Source organism: Amphibalanus amphitrite, unplaced genomic scaffold (assembly GCF_019059575.1).
Source record: "Amphibalanus amphitrite isolate SeventyFive unplaced genomic scaffold, NRLGWU_Aamphi_draft 000041F_arrow, whole genome shotgun sequence".
Classification (NCBI taxonomy): Eukaryota; Metazoa; Arthropoda; class Thecostraca; order Balanomorpha; family Balanidae; genus Amphibalanus; species Amphibalanus amphitrite.
The window spans coordinates 1,216,999-1,233,099 of record NW_024881537.1 but is presented as its reverse complement, the minus strand read 5'-3'; the positions used below and the strand labels follow the sequence as shown (position 1 = coordinate 1,233,099).

At 50.4% G+C, this 16,101-nt stretch overlaps 1 protein-coding gene across 8 annotated transcripts in view; it reads left to right on the top strand.

Moving 5' to 3' along the window:
- LOC122375794 (lysophosphatidylcholine acyltransferase 2-like) overlaps positions 1 to 16,101 on the top strand; it is a 43,264-nt gene that overhangs the window by 983 nt on the left and 26,180 nt on the right. For 5 of the 8 annotated variants that reach the window (XM_043355353.1, XM_043355339.1, XM_043355374.1 and 2 more), the window contains exon 2: positions 15,595 to 15,756. In XM_043355353.1, the coding sequence (XP_043211288.1) occupies positions 15,637 to 15,756 (120 nt within the window). In that variant the 5' untranslated portion in view covers positions 15,595 to 15,636. Of the gene's footprint in view, positions 1 to 8,435; positions 8,598 to 8,643; positions 8,664 to 15,594; positions 15,757 to 16,101 lie in introns of those variants that run through there. The other 3 variants (XM_043355323.1, XM_043355358.1, XM_043355365.1) reach the window with 2 other exon arrangements.

Sequence of the window (16,101 nt, the reverse complement as noted above, 5' to 3'; positions counted from 1 at the left end):
TAGCCAAATTGGTGGCCATGGCCTGAAAATACCGTTTTGGGCGTTCACAACATCGAAAAATGCTTTAATTCGGAGATATGGAATTTCAAACTTGCAGTTTTCAGATTCTAAGGGGCTAATGCATTGGTATGTGTAGTGACCGTAGCCTACGGGTACCGTCGTACTGAGTACCGAGTACTCGTTTCTCTATTGTGTCGTTCCCTGTCCGCCACTATCGGAAATAAACAGTCTCCATCTTGGACAAATCGTGGCGTGTCGTGGCCCGGACCGTTCGACGGAACTACACACCCAGGACACTATATTGTGGCGACGAGTGGATACTTTTCGAACTTTTCACGTACTGTCGAGCGCGTGTGTTATATTTTCGTCAGTTTTCTTGCATTCGGCGACGCAATGAGCGCCTTCGACGGGGGAGTGCCACTCCCCGCGCCGTTCCTGCCGCACCCTGGTGCGCCGCCAACGCCGTGGGCGACGTGGGAGCGGCGGTTCGGGAACTACTTAATTGCTCGCAGTGGCGACACCCCTCTACCAGCGGCCCAGAGACGTGCACTGCTACTCTGTGCAATCGGAGATGAGGCATATCGCGTTTATGAAAACTTGCCGACGCTGGTGAAGGACGAGCATGAGGACGACTATGACGTCACCATTCGCCAACTACGCAACCACTACGAACCCAAGACCAACGTCATCGTAGAACGGTTCCAGTTTCGGCAGAGAGGCCAACAGTCACATGAGTCTACGGCAGACTACGCTGCAGTTCTGCATGGACTTGCCAAGAAGTGCAACTTCGGAGCGATGGAGGACGAGCTGATCAGGGACCAAATTGTGGAGAAGACCCCTCACAATGCTCTGCGTCAGCGCCTTCTGCAGGAGCATGACCTAACACTGCCGAAGCTGCTCAGCATGGCAGAGGCTCATGAGCAGGCTCTGCAACAGGCCGCTACTATTCAGCATGGTGTTGTCGCCGCTCCACCTGTTCCCGCTGTCGCCAAGGTGGAGACACGTAAAGGGCATCAGCAACCTGCCCAGGCCGTCAGCACCCCGTGCACCAACTGTGGACGTCACGATCACCCTGTCCGTGATCCCAGCTGCCCAGCCAGGCACATCGTCTGCCACATCTGCAACCGCCAGGGACACTTCGCTGCCTGGTGTCGCAGTCGCGACAACCCAGAACCCAGGGGTGGAGGTTCAAAACCCAAGAAACCAGGTCCTCGTGGTGGCAGATCTGGGTCCAGCCGTTCCAGACCACAAGCTGTCAGAGAACTGCACGTTCTGGCTTGTGAACAGGGCAAGTCAACGAAGCTGTCGTGTCCAGTGACCATCACAGCCGGTGACATCACACGTGAGGATGTGCATCTTCAAGTGGATACAGGTGCCACCTGTTCGCTTCTAAGCCTGCGGCGTGCCAAGCAGCTGTTCAAGGGTGTCAGCTACGAGCCTACTTCTGCTAACCTGTACGGTTTCGGCCACAACCCCATTCAAGTTCATGGCACCCTCCCTGCCATCATCAGCTACAACGAGCGCAAGGTCAATGCATCATTCTACCTGGTGGACACGCCCCGCCTGGAGGCCATCATGGGTATGGATGTGCTGAGTGCCCTGGGATTAACTCTGCACCCAGCTTCGCACACCATCTTCGATCTGGATGAGCAGACCTCTGCGTCAGAGGAGCTACTTCATCTCCCAGCTATCGACGGATACGCTCACAGGATCCAGCTGAAGCCTGACGCTGTGCCTAAAGCGTTCAAGCTTCGTCGTCTGCCTCTCTCAGTCCGGGAGGAGGTGTCAGCCGAACTCAATCGACTTCTCCGAGCTGACGTCATCGAACGAGCAGACGCGTCTCAGTGGGTCAGCCCACTGGCTGTCACTCGCAAGAAGGATGGCAAACTCCGCATCTGCACTGATCTTCGATGGCCGAACTCTCAGATCATCGCGGAGGTACATCCACTTCCCACCATAGATGACCTGGAGCGGAACCTACGAGGCACCGTCTACAGCAGGATAGACCTGAAGTCCGCGTACTTCCAACTCTGCCTGCATGAAGATTCCCGAGACATCACTGCATTCCTCACCATGGACGGCCTCTTCCGCTGGAAACGAGTTCCCATGGGTCTCGTCAGTTCTGGCTCTGCGTTCCAGAAGCTCCTGGACCAAGTCCTGGACGGGATCGCAGGATGTGGTCACTACCTCGACGACATCTTGGTGTCCGGGCGCACTCCGTCCGAGCACGACGCCCGCCTGCATGCCGTCCTGGCCCGGCTTCGCGCAGCTCGCATCACAGTGAACATGCAGAAGTCCGTCTTCTCCCAACCTGAGGTCGACTTCTGTGGTCACCGCCTGACGAAGCACGGAGTCGCACCTCTGCAGTCAGCAATCAGGGCTGTGGTGGATGCACCACACCCCACCGACCTCAAGGAGCTACGGAGCTTCATCGGCACCACCGCCTGGTTCAGCAGGTTCATCCCCGCCTACTCCACGGTGGTCCAGCCGCTGACTGTGATGTTGAAGAAGGACGTCCCCTTCGAGTGGGGCCCAGCCGCGGAACACGCCTTCAACAGCGTCAAGAGCCTGATCTCCTCCAGTCCGGTGATGATGCCGTTCTCGCCGGCACTGGACACCATCGTCACCACGGACGCCAGTGACCGTGGGGCAGGCGCCGTCCTGACTCAGATCCAGGCGGACGGACAGGAGCGCCCTGTGGCCTACTGGTCACGTTCCTTCACAGATGCTGAAGCGAAGTACTCAGTCTCCGAAAAAGAAGCGTTGAGTGCTGTGAATGCCATCGAGCACTGGCGGATCTACCTCTGGGGCCGCCACTTCACCCTACGAACCGACCACTCCGCGCTGACAACGCTGCTGTCGCCTCAGTCAGCCAACCGCGCAGGAGCTCGGATCGCCAGATGGCAGTCACGACTGATGTCGTACTCTTATACCGTCCAGTACAAGCCTGGCCACAGTATCCCGGTCGCGGACACTCTCTCGCGACTACCGCTCCCAGACACCACTGCCGCTGAGACTGACAGTGACGATGTCGTCGCACTCGTCACTGATGCCGCTGCCGACGTCCTCACGGAGGAGGACATCCGAGCCGCTTCAGCCGCCGACCCGGTGATGGAGAAGCTGCGTTCTACAATCCGCTTCGGCTGGCCCGACACGGCTCGCAAGTGCGCGCCGGACCTTCGCGATTACTTCGCCGTGCGCCACGAACTCCAGTGCAGAGAAGATGGCATCGTCATGCGCGGACCTGAACGGGTCGTCGTCCCCGAGACGCTGCGCAGCAGGTACCTGGAGCTGGCACACGCCGGTCACCAAGGCGTTGTCCGGTCGAAACAGCTCCTGAGAGACCTGGCGTGGTGGCCCGGCATGGCGACTGCTGCTGCCGCCCTCGTGAAGAACTGCCACGTGTGCTGTTCAAAGGACTCGGTGCTCGCCCAGCAGGCGCGACCAGCACCACTACAGTCGTCCAGCTGCCTGACCGACCATGGTCCAAGCTCGGTATTGACATCGTGGGACCCATCTCCGCAGCGCCTCCTGCCGCACGGTTCGCGATCGTCGTTACCGATTACTACAGCAAGTGGCCAGAAATAGCTCTGACATCCACAGTCGAAACTGATGACATCATCAGGATGCTCAGCGCTCTCTGGGCTCGAGAAGGTTTCTGTGATGAAATCATCAGTGACAACGGTCCACAGTTCTCAAGTGAGAAGTTCCGCACGTACCTGCAGCGTCGCGGCATCACGCACCACCGGTCATCACTCTACTGGCCGCGTGGCAACGCTGCAGTCGAGCGGCTAAATCGAGAAGTCAAGAGCTGGCTGCAGGAAGCCGCCCAGTTGAGGCTCAGGACAGCAGACTCCTTCTCCAACCACGTCACACAGCGACTCGCGCTGTATCGGACGACCCCCCACTGTAGCACCGGTGAGGCGCCGTCAGTACTGCTGCATGGACGCCGGATGCGTCTGAATCTACCAGTCGTAGAGGAAGCAGCACATGACAAGAGGATTTCCGACCGTGTCGCCAAACAACAGCGCCGAAACAAACGGAACTACGCTGCACGTAAAGGTGTGAAGCGGCCTGGTCTACGGCCGGGGGACCTGGTCCGTGTGAAGAAGCCAGGACACGTCCCGAAGGATCAAAGTCGATTCTCGGCTCCAGTCCCAGTCACCCAGCAGCTCGGCCCAGCAACCTACCTGCTGGCTGACGGCACCAGAAGGAACGCGGCTCACCTGGCTAGCGTGCCTAGTGGCAGCCAGGATGGAACCGGACCTGCCACACCGCCGTCAGGCACAGCCGGACCCGTCACTCCGCTGCTGTCTCAGCCGCCGACTCAGCGGTCACCGACTCTACTGCGGGACCAGCCGCCAGCGCCACCGCCGGAGACAGCACCGCCATCTACAGGACGAACAACGCCCTCGCGATCACAGCCAGCCACCGCCGACGCTGGTAGCGCGGACCGTGCCGTGCCTGACTCTGATCTGGCTGAACACGAGCTGCCGAGATCGTCGTTCGGTCGCCGTCGGTTCGTGCCTGTGAGGCTGCGCTGATTGTATTTTCAGAACCACAGTGTCTGATTGTTTCGTTTCAGTTATTGGCTTTAACCGCGTTTCTGTATTAGTTTAACAGCTTCGAGTATAAGCTGTGTCGTGTCTATTTGGTGTATCATCCGGTGTCAATTATGTTCAACTTTATTGAGGTGGCGGATGTAGTGACCGTAGCCTACGGGTACCGTCGTACTGAGTACCGAGTACTCGTTTCTCTATTGTGTCGTTCCCTGTCCGCCACTATCGGAAATAAACAGTCTCCATCTTGGACAAATCGTGGCGTGTCGTGGCCCGGACCGTTCGACGGAACTACACACCCAGGACACTATAGTATGCCCCCTTAGAATTTGTGACGTCAGCGGAGATCTAACGATTTTTAAATCTTTTACTAAAACGTTTGGCAGCACGCGGTGGTATATGCTGCTTTGCGCGCAACAAATGCCGCACTTTCAAATAAAGTCGCTAGGAACAGCGGAGATCCCAAAAAGTAAACAAAAGTAAAAGTCTAATATCTTGAAAACCGGTGAATATTTTTCGATGAAATTTGGTAGATATTCATTTTTGCTCTTTCTGAACCGAGCGACATCACTTTCATGCCAATTCATTGACTTTTTTGAAGGTGGGAGGGTCCCTTTAACGCAACAATCATGACCTTTCCGGCAAGACCGTCGCATGTTTCGCCCGGTCTTCTGCGCTTTTATTCCCGTCGATCTCGCAGCGGGCACGCCCCCCTCTGCAGGATTACGTAATTCACAACGCTCAGCGATGTTCAACAAGGTCTTCCATACCTATATCCACTGTCCGCGCCGAGGGTGGAGACATGTCAAGCACCTGTCTGTTTATCACCGATAGTTGACGAGCACAAGGAAGTATCCAAAAATGGGAACGCTGAATATGTTAAACCCTCAAAACACCTAGTCCCAATGAAAATCTAGTTTTTTCCTTTCTTGATGAGTGTAAGTGGCAAAAGGTCTGGTAGGATGGGCACGACGAATGATCGAAATCAGCATAAAAATTATAAATAAGCCACACAGAGCGACCTATATAAGAGAAATTCCCCCAAAACGATCACGCTTAGAAACACGGAAGACAAAAACCACGCTCATGACGCTCCTTATAAAACAACTCTAAACAGCTAGCATCCAAATAAAATATGTCTTTCTGGGACGATAAAATACAGCTGAATAATTTTAAACCACTGAAACTGAGTTTACAACAGTAGTTCGGTAAAATCACTGATGTTCCATGCGGTCGTGCGCCCCGACACCAAATGTCACCAATATTACCCCCGGACTGTCTGCGTGTTCGCTTGCATATGTCAGCATCTGGTGTCGCTAGTATGAAACTTCATAACCAGGCGAAAATTATTATACTTGACCTCAAAATGTAAAAAACGCTTCATTTTCCTTAAAATTGCAAGTTAAATGTAGTAAAACCCATGTTTTCACCATTCCGTCATTTCAAAAAATCATTAAAAATATCATTCGACGGTCAATTTCCTTGTGCATTGGTCAGATTAAAGATAATTTTTATAGAGACTTAGTAAATACTTAAATTAGCGTGCACTTTTTTGAGACGTGATGCACTAATGAGTTTTAGTGGGCGAACGGCCGAAAAATTACCTTCCGTTCCCATAAATGGGAACGCCCGTTCCCATAACGTTCCTATATTTGGGTACTCATGACCATGGATGAAGTATTCCTGGATAGGACACTCCCTATTCCCCAACACTAGCGCCGGCGACCAAGCGGCCGCCCTGGTGGCGGAGCTCCGAAACATCGGCGGCGAGTGCGCCGGCGGCCGCCGCACCGGCTTGCGTGCTAAAAACGCGGTAATGGAGGGCGAAATTAGCGAACTCTAGCTCATAAGACACAATTTCAGACACTTTAAACATAATTTCTAGTCCTTTCTTATCATTATTATGGATCCATTTAGTCACTATCACATACGGAATCATTACCTGATGCCCATAAACTGAGCCGGTATTCTTGACTTGCCGATGCAATTTATCATCAAATATCATCGTTCCTCGGCAGTCGAACAAGTCCCTATTGATGATTTAATACAAATATTAACTTATTTTCATGTTATCGCATAAAACTTAACTTTATTCCAACATTGGCTCTTCGGCTGTAATCACGAACCCTCACTTGTCAGCAGAATTTAAGCAACTTCTTAAATCAAAACTGGGAAAAGAATATTTCCATGACATTCCTCAATTCCTGTTCTACCTGGTTCACAAAAATTTTCATCAAAATCGGTTATAGGTAAGTAATAAACGACAAAAGTATACAAAAAGACACGCTCCGCCCATAGCCCGCAATGCTAAAATGACGCCAGCGCCCTCGCCGTCGGGAAATCCGCCGCCGCCGCCGGGTGGTCGGAAAATCGGCGGAGTGTCCGATCCAGGAATACCTAATCCATGTCATGACCATAGTTCCACCTACTGATATAAAATTGTTAGGTCTGCGGCTGCGCTGACGTCAAACATTCAAGGGGGGGGGGGGGGGCATTCTAATGCATTAGACCCTCTGAATCTAAGTGCTGCAACTTTGAAGTTAGATATTTTCTATTTGAGGCATTGCTCGATCTTGCAAGTGCTGCAAGCCAAGGACCCCATTTTGGCTATCCCAACTCAAAACTAATGTTAAGGTGGGATGGTCTTACCTGGTTGGGTTCCCAGTGTCAAGAGATGTAGATGGAAAGAAGAAGTAGGACAGACAGGAACCTTGAATCCTAAACGCGCCAGCCGAGGGAGATCTTCACTTGTGGTTGTCTAGCGCAGAAAGCTGGAATTTATTGTCTTCCGTTGAGTCCTGCATGTGTATGCATGTACAAACACACTGTAGTTTTTCACAGAGAAAAAAGAAAGAAATGAATGCACTATGCAGTGCAGAGAGGCCGGCAGAATATGCAGCGCGTGAAAGATTTGTACAGTCGTTCAAGTAACGCTAGACATAGGCGAACAAACTCCCATGCAAAGTGTCATGCAGGACCTCCTTGAACCTAAGCGCTGTTCGGCAGCCGGCTATTTTGTGTTCCTTTTTGTACATCATTTAAGAGCAAAAAACCTCGAATTGCCTTATTTCTTCCTATAAAACAATTAGGGATGGTGGCCCTTCCCCATACAATGAACAAGAATGTTTGAAAGATATTGGTTAGTGTTAAAAAACCATTAGGATTTGGCATGGTGGCAAAGTCACCTCTTTTTCAGTTAAACTTTGCCATGACTCATTTTCTTTAAAAATTTATATTTTTAGGCAAGATATAAATACTATACCTAATAGCAAAACCCAAAGAGCTAATCTTCATCCATGTTTTGAACATAGAGTCATCCAAATAAGTTAGGTAACAAGTTTAAATAATGCAAGCGTCTAAAGTTGAAAACATGGCAAAGTCACCCCCGTTTACGGTATTCAGCTTGGTATCACTGTGTGTCAAGGGCTCAAGTTATTGCAAAAAAAAGTATTTTTTCCTATTTGACTGCAGTTGACCCAACACTAGCATTCTTGTAACAAACAGACATAGCCACATATTCAATTAACTACAAACTGAGGTAATATGACACAAAATGGTGAAATGGAGCAGATATCTTTTTTTACAATTAGAGCCATCCAAAAAGATGTATACCTATGTTACCATGACCTATAGGCTAGATGACCTCAGGGCCCTGTTTCAAGACACGCTGTCAGTCTCTGCCAGCGCATTTCGTAAACTGACTGTTAGTTTAATTGTTTACATTCCTGATGTGCTGTATATGTATACGTAAATGTGCACGGTCTTGAGCATGCGCATGTGTCTCTGGTTTCCGCATGTGTTTGGCATGTGCATGTGCATCCCGCGCTATGCATCCCGTGCTATGCCTTACTCATACTGTCTTCGTTTACCTTTCAGTTTGTGGTGGGGCTTAAATAAATGCACGCTCAAGAGATATTGATCTTTATAAATTGAACATTGGTAGCAGAGCGTGGTTACAAGATGGCATCTAGAGATTTCAAAGCCCCACCACCTATGCGTCAAGATTTGCCATATTCAGAGTGGAAGCATGAGATCAAAGTGTGGAAAGCTTTCACTAGCTTGGAGAAGTCCAAGTTGGGACCAGCACTGTTCCTGTCCTTAAAGGAAATAGTTCACTTTTTAACATGGGTTTTGAACTGGAATAGCAGTTCCGTAGCTTGGGCTGAGACGAGCATAAATCAGGAGCTTTTACAGCCCAACGATCACCCTAGGCAAAGATATTCTATTTCTCGTCCCGAAAAAGGTGTCTTGCGTTGAGGATGTGTGCCTTGCATATATTTCCATCCAGTATGAAAAGAGCATGGGTCCCGAAAATTCTTCAGAAATTAGAGAAATTATCTACGAGAACTCTAGAGAAATTCTCGTACTGATCAATTAGGACATTCAGGGGAACATTATCAGATCGAGCAGATCGCCCAAATGCCGGTGGCTGCGATAATTTCTCTGTTTCTGAAGAATTTTCGGGACCCATGCTCTTTTCATACTGGATCGCTTGTGCCTTACAGAAACTGAAAAGTTCTTCCTATATCAAAATATAGAAAAAAATCTTTTTTTATAAAAAGGTTTTATTTTCTTTGCTGATTATTTTGAACATAAAAAATAATAAATCGTTGCAAAAAAAATAATTTCGTGAAAGTGAACTATTTCCTTTAAGTGGATCTGCCAGAGATGCAGCCCGTGAGGTGTCAATAGAGATTCTGAACAGTGATACTGGACTTGATGCTCTCATAGAGAAGTTGGACGAGTTGTTCTTGAAAGATGAGAACAATGCAGCCTTTGAGGCATATGATGCGTTCGAGAGATATGAGCGACCATCTGGCATGTCTGTGTTTGAGTACATCAACACATTTGAAAGACTGTATCAGAAGGCAAAGCACTACAAGCTGGAGTTGCCTGATGGTGTTCTAGCGTACAGACTCATTCGCAGTGCTAACCTTTCAGATGCACATCAACAGCTAGCAAGGGCAACTCTGCCGTCGCTCACATATGCAAACATGCAAACCCAGCTGAAGAAGATCTTCACAGACAGTAGTTCTCAGGGTGTGCCGTCAGCGAGAGTGGCAGTAAAAGTCGAGCCCGTGGATACAGTCGCAGAACCAGGGCTCGGCCAGGCGGCCAACACCCTCTTCGTACAGCGAGGCAGAGCACAGAGTGTCGGACGAGGTTTCAACCGAAGAGGACGAAGTGGTGGACCGCGCTTCGCCTCACGACCGCCTCTGCGTGGCAGTGGGACTACCTGGACTTCACGTGGCGGCTCGAGAGATCCTGGATCTGCTGGACAATCCGCCAACCAGCGCACAAGGGCTAGATCTAGGCAGAATCCACGGGATTTAAGGGGTAATGTGACCACCTGTGCAGTGTGCAACTCTTGGTTTCACTGGGCCAGAGATTGCCCCGATCGCGGTGAGGTGTTCGAGGCGTCTGCTTGTGACGATGATAGCCATGACCCCACACAGGACGAGGAGGTATTCGTGACGTTGTTTGCGAGGGATACATGTGAAAGTGGACCAACTGAACGTTCAAAGACGGAGGGACTGCTGGGCGAAACACTAGGCTATGGTATCATCGATAGTGGATGTAGTAAGACCGTGTGTGGTGAGGTGTGGTACAAATGTCACTTGGATGCCATGTCTTCAGATGACGCGGAGCGAGTGGTAGAGGAGCCCAGCAGCACAACGTTTAGATTTGGGGATGGTGAGAAGGTTACTTCTCTAAAGAAAGTAACGTTTCCAGCACTGGTAGCCGGTAAGACGGTGCGCGTGGCTGCTGATGTGGTTCCCTATGAGATACCTTTACTCCTCAGCAAGGAGTCGCTGAAGAAGTGTGATGCGCTGCTAGATTTTTCCCGAGACACGGCGGTACTGTTTGACACTGAGGTCAAGCTATCTGTGACCTCAAATGGCCACTACATAGTACCTGTGGCGAAGTTTCATGTCGGTAGTGTGAGTGCCAGGCAGGACATAGAGCAGGTACTTTTTTGTTCAAAGTTTGAGGGTGCCAACGAGAAGGAGCGCATGCAAATAGCTAGGAAGTTGCATCGTCAGTTCGGTCATCCTAGGAGTGTGAAACTGCAGTCCCTGTGTCTTGATGCTGGCGTCCAGGACAAGGATTTCTTTCGCATGCTTGTCTCAGTGGAGGAAACCTGTGATGTATGTAAGAGGTATAGGAGATGTCTGCCCCGACCAGTGGTTGGTTTTGGGATGGCTCGCGACTTCAATGATGTCGTTGCGCTGGATCTAAAGCAGTGGGGACCTGGAGTATGGTTTTGCCACATGATAGATCTGGCCACGAGGTACAGTGCGTGCGTGGTAGTGAAAAACAAAGACAAGCAAACGATCCTGCGTGCAATCATGACTGAGTGGATAGCTAGGTTCGGGGCACCCGGTCAGTTCTTGTCTGATAATGGAGGTGAGTTCAACAATGAAGAGTTCCGAGAGATGGCCGAGGCGTTCAACATACGCGTGCGGACTACTGCTGCAGAATCCCCTTGGTCGAATGGGATCAATGAGAAGTACAACGGTATCATCGCCAACACAGTGAAGAAGGTGATGGATGACACTCCATGCTCTCTCGAGGTTGCTCTGGCTTGGGCTGTGTCAGCCAAGAACTCTCTTGAGACTCACCTGGGATTCAGTCCTAATCAGCTTGTGTTTGGGCGAAATCCGAACAACCCGGCGTGTCTCCATGACAAACCTCCGGCTCTGAGACCTCCTTCCGGAAGTGATTTGGTGAGGACACACCTGAACGCCATGCATTCTGCCAGGCAGACGTTCATTCAGAACGAGTCGAGCGAGAAGTTGCAGAGAGCACTTCTTCACCAGGTCCGTCCCAGTGGTGAGAGGTTTTGCTCGGGTGATGTCGTCCTGTACCGACGTCACCAAGATGACAAGTGGCGAGGTCCAGGTGTCGTCATTGGACAGGAAAACAAGCAGATCCTGGTGAAACATGGCGGCGTGTACTACAGGTGTCACACAAGCGCTGTCGTGCGCGACACAAGTGAGCCGCGGGAACTGACAAAGCGAGGCCGGATGTCAACTTCGGATCCGGCTCCAGGGACCCAGAAGTTGGAGAAGATCAGTAGTGCTCCGATCCCGGAGTCTGCTGAAGACTCCGATGATGATGAGCAGAACTCCAGGTCTACTTCGTGTACGGTGTCTGGGGACGCAAGACAACGCCAGTTGGTGACGGTATCACCCACTGGCGGTCTGCAAGATGTCGAAGGCGGCTCTGGTTCGGAACCCGGATCGCTAGCTCAGGCTACCAGAGAGTCCAATGCCATGGACAGTGATGGTGGCTCTGGTCCGGAACCCAGTTCGCCAGCTCATGCCACCGGAGATTCCAGTGTCGTGGTCGGTGGTGGCGTCGTCGTTCGTGACAAACCCTCGATACCTCGCGCTAAGTCGCGCATTACCTATGTTCTTCGTGATTCCTCTGATTGGAAGAGTGCCACAGTCCTGAGTCGTGCTGGGAAAGCCAAAGGGAAGTACAAATCCTTTTTGAATGTTCTTGACGATGGTGATGAAGTTGGCAAATGTGTAGACTGGCGGGATGTTGATGACTGGAAGCCTTTGAATCAAGACGTACTGGTGTGCACCTCGGATGACATCATGGCGGCTAAATTGTGTGAGTTAGAAAACTGGGAAAAGAATGAGGTGTATTCCGCTGTTCCCGATGAAGGACAACACTGTATCAGCTGCCGCTGGGTGATAACTGAAAAAGGTAATCCTGATGGTAGCTCACGCATCAAGGCTCGACTTGTTGCCAGAGGTTTTGAGGAGGACACATCTGGAGTCCAGACTGACTCGCCAACGTGCGGGAAGGAGTCACTAAGGGTGGTGCTCGCCATTGCAGCCTCACAGAGTTGGAGCTGTCATAGTATCGACGTGAAGGCAGCGTTCCTTCAGGGTTCTCCTCTCGAACGCGAGGTGTTCTTGCGCCCGCCTTCTGAGGCTAACGCAGGGTCACATGTGTGGAAAATGAAGACGTGCGTGTATGGCCTGAATGATGCCAGCAGGTACTGGTACCTGCGTGTCAGACGGGAGCTCCTCGCACTGGGAATGGTGGCCAGCAAACTTGATGCGGCGCTTTTCTACTGGAGAGCTGAGGACGGCCTTGAGGGCATCATCACCTGTCATGTGGACGATTTCCTGTGGTGTGGTTCCTCAAGGTTCGAGAAGGAGGTGATCGAGAAGCTGCGGCAGGTCTTCCTCCTGGGTTCTGAGGAATCTGAAATCTTCAAGTACCTTGGGCTGCACATTCACCAGCAGTCTGATAAGGTGATCAAGGTTCACCAGATGCCGCAGGCTGAGGAGCTGCAAGAGCCAAATCTCTCACCAGAGAGGCGAATGCAGAAAGACAGTGAGCTCTCTCCTGCAGAGCTTACCCGCCTCCGTGGCGTGACAGGACAAATCAATTGGCTGGCCACGCAGACAAGACCAGATCTTTCATTTGATGTTTGTGATCTCTCTTGTTCCATTAGGGATCCAAAGGTAGCTGATCTACAAAGGGCTGCTAAGGTAGTTCGAAAGGCTCAGTCGGCGCGGGTTAGTCTGAAATATCCTCATCTGGACTTGTCACAGAGCTCGGTGGTAGTGTACAGCGATGCGAGTTACGGCAATCTTCCAGATGGGTCCTCGCAGGGAGGATACGTTGTGTTCCTTAGAGACAAAAGGGGAAGATGCGCGCCACTTGCCTGGTCTTCAGCAAAGATCAAGCGCATTGTGAGAAGTACGTTGGCTGCAGAGTGCATGGCACTTCAAGATGGTGCTGATGCAGCTGTCCTTTTGGCTGCGCTGATTTCTGAGGCACTGTATGACGGGTCAGGAGACATGAGTGTGATGTGCTATATAGACAGCAGAGGGCTGTACAGGGCACTGTACTCGACCAAGGCGGTGCAGGACAAGAGACTTCGGATTGACATAGCCAGGATTAGGCAGATGTTGGAAGTTGGCGAGGTGACCAGGGTCTGCTGGGTCGACAGTTCTCAGCAGCTGGCAGACAGTCTGACCAAGAGGACGGCATCTTCCAATGCTCTGTTAGACGTGCTGAAGACGGGTATTCTGTGAATCGGGTTAGGTGTCACTATGAGGATGACTACGGTATCGTTGTTGAAGGAGGTGTCGTTGAAGACCTGTTTTGTTGTGACTCGCGTATTGAACAAAAAAGATAAGGGGATGATTGTTAGTTTAATTGTTTACATTCCTGATGTGCTGTATATGTATACGTAAATGTGCACGGTCTTGAGCATGCGCATGTGTCTCTGGTTTCCGCATGTGTTTGGCATGTGCATGTGCATCCCGCGCTATGCATCCCGTGCTATGCCTTACTCATACTGTCTTCGTTTACCTTTCAGTTTGTGGTGGGGCTTAAATAAATGCACACTCAAGAGATATTGATCTTTATAAATTGAGATCTTTATCACAGTGAAGATCAATATTGATCTTTATCACAGTGATCACACTTGTCACGTGGTAGTATTTGAGCAATACAGTGTCCCAAAATCATATTTTTGCTTGGGTGTCAGAGGGGAAAATTGCTGACCAAAAAAAGGATGAGAGTGAAAAATTGTCGGTCAGGTAAGGCCCAAAAAGAGTGGGAAAATGATCAAAAACATTAATCTATCTACAATTGTGACAGATGCAAAACAACCATTCACGCAATTGCTCCTTCTTGGTGGAATTGGGAGTGGAAAATTGGGCTTGAAAACTGGAGGTGAGAGTGGAAAATGATTTTCATTTGGATGTCATTTTCCACCCACATCTACAAATTTTGGGACTCAGCAATGGACTTGTTGATGTTTCCACGGAACACCAAATTGCCATGTGTGCTGGCAGCGACTGGCAGCGTGCTGGTGAAACACCACCCGCAGGGCTGTTCACAGGCCCTGTGTCATAAAAGGTCAGGGAAAATTGTTATAGATTCGCGGCCAACGAATAACCGCCTTCGCAAATAGCGTGAGCACGATGGCACGTAGCACCACAAAATTTGAGACATTCTTTAGGGCATCTGTTTGGTGGGCCCTTGGACTTTGAGTCCCAGTGACCTCAGGCCAGGTTACTTGGTCACCAAACCTGGTACATTATCAAAATGGCACTGATCTTTTCTATGAAGCTTAGAATAAGGCATCAACTTGATTAGAACTTACATGATGTTGAACTCACCTGTTGAACTCACCTGTTAGATTTCCTTGCCCAGATGATGGGTTATAATAGACAGGAAACCATGTCGAAAAGAGACGCGTCGGCCTGGACAATAGATAAACAGGACATTCAGGACTGGACTATGCAATTGTTATGGGTTGGAACGGTATGTCTTCTTGGGTGTAGTTGTTGCTGGTGGAGATAGTCTTTGTCCAATTTGCAACAACAAGAGTACCTAGTGTTGGGTAAGATGTGCAATGAAATGAGTAACATGTGGAGAATGAGATGAATCGGAATGGGGAGCAGGGGGCGAGGATGGGACTCCCTGGCGCCTATAACCCCGCTATTGCTTGATAAAGGGGGCGCCTCCCACTTACCAGGGAAAGACAGGGATTATTAGGTCTATTTCGTTTTCAGCTATCAGATATAATCAAAAAGTTGACTTGCGAGACAGGTTTCCAAGGCAGACTTGAACTCACTCAGTTTCTTAGATATAACCACCCATGTGCTATGCTGAGTGCCATAACATGCATCCCAGTTGAGTTCTGAGGGCTGTTCATGAGCACTGCAAACTGCTGCGTGCAGTGTGTGCAGCAGGCATGGGGGTAGGAGATGGGTAGTCGGTATGCAGACGTGACATGGAGCTGTTTGCGGTGACGGAAGGATGACGGTCCGACCGCACACAGGCTTTAAGTGTTTTTTTTTTCAACCTGGTGACCTGACCTGAACTGACTGGGACTTGAAATTTTCATGGTATGTTCATGAAGTATGAACTCCTGCCTTTTTGCACATTTTTTGCTTGCAAGATTTCTGCTAGATCAGATGTGCTGATGCCAACAACAGGCTGTTTCAATCCTTGATGTTTGATGAGTTGAGCGCCAGTGCGTTGTTTTCAGGCCGTTTTAGCGAGTGACTGCTGCAGATTGGTTCAGTACGTCATGACTGAGGGCAGCGAGGGCGGCACTGCCACCAGCGACGATCACCTCATCCCTCATGAAGTGCTCAATCCGTTTGTGGCTCGGCTGGACGCCCTCAACTCCACATATGACAAAGTCAAGGTAGGTTCCTAACATACTGACTACTGGCGATCTCATAATGAAAGCTGCTTCCATGATTTTGTGTATTTGTTTGTTTGTTTGTTTGTTTGTTTGTTTGTTTGTTTGTTTGTTTGTTTGTTTGTTCACTGGTAACATGCGTTCGACCACTGCACTGGTGTGCGGTTACTACTTAACCCGCGCCCTGCTGGGGGGGGGGGGGGGTGTTTGAACACCCCCCCCCCCTTGTGGTTTTTCGCGAATATCTCAAAAACGGCGGCGCGGAGCGCCGCCGTTTTTGGTACACCTTATCATGCATCAATTCTACACATGTTGTGAAAATTTCAGACCGAGGTCATTCAAGGTCAG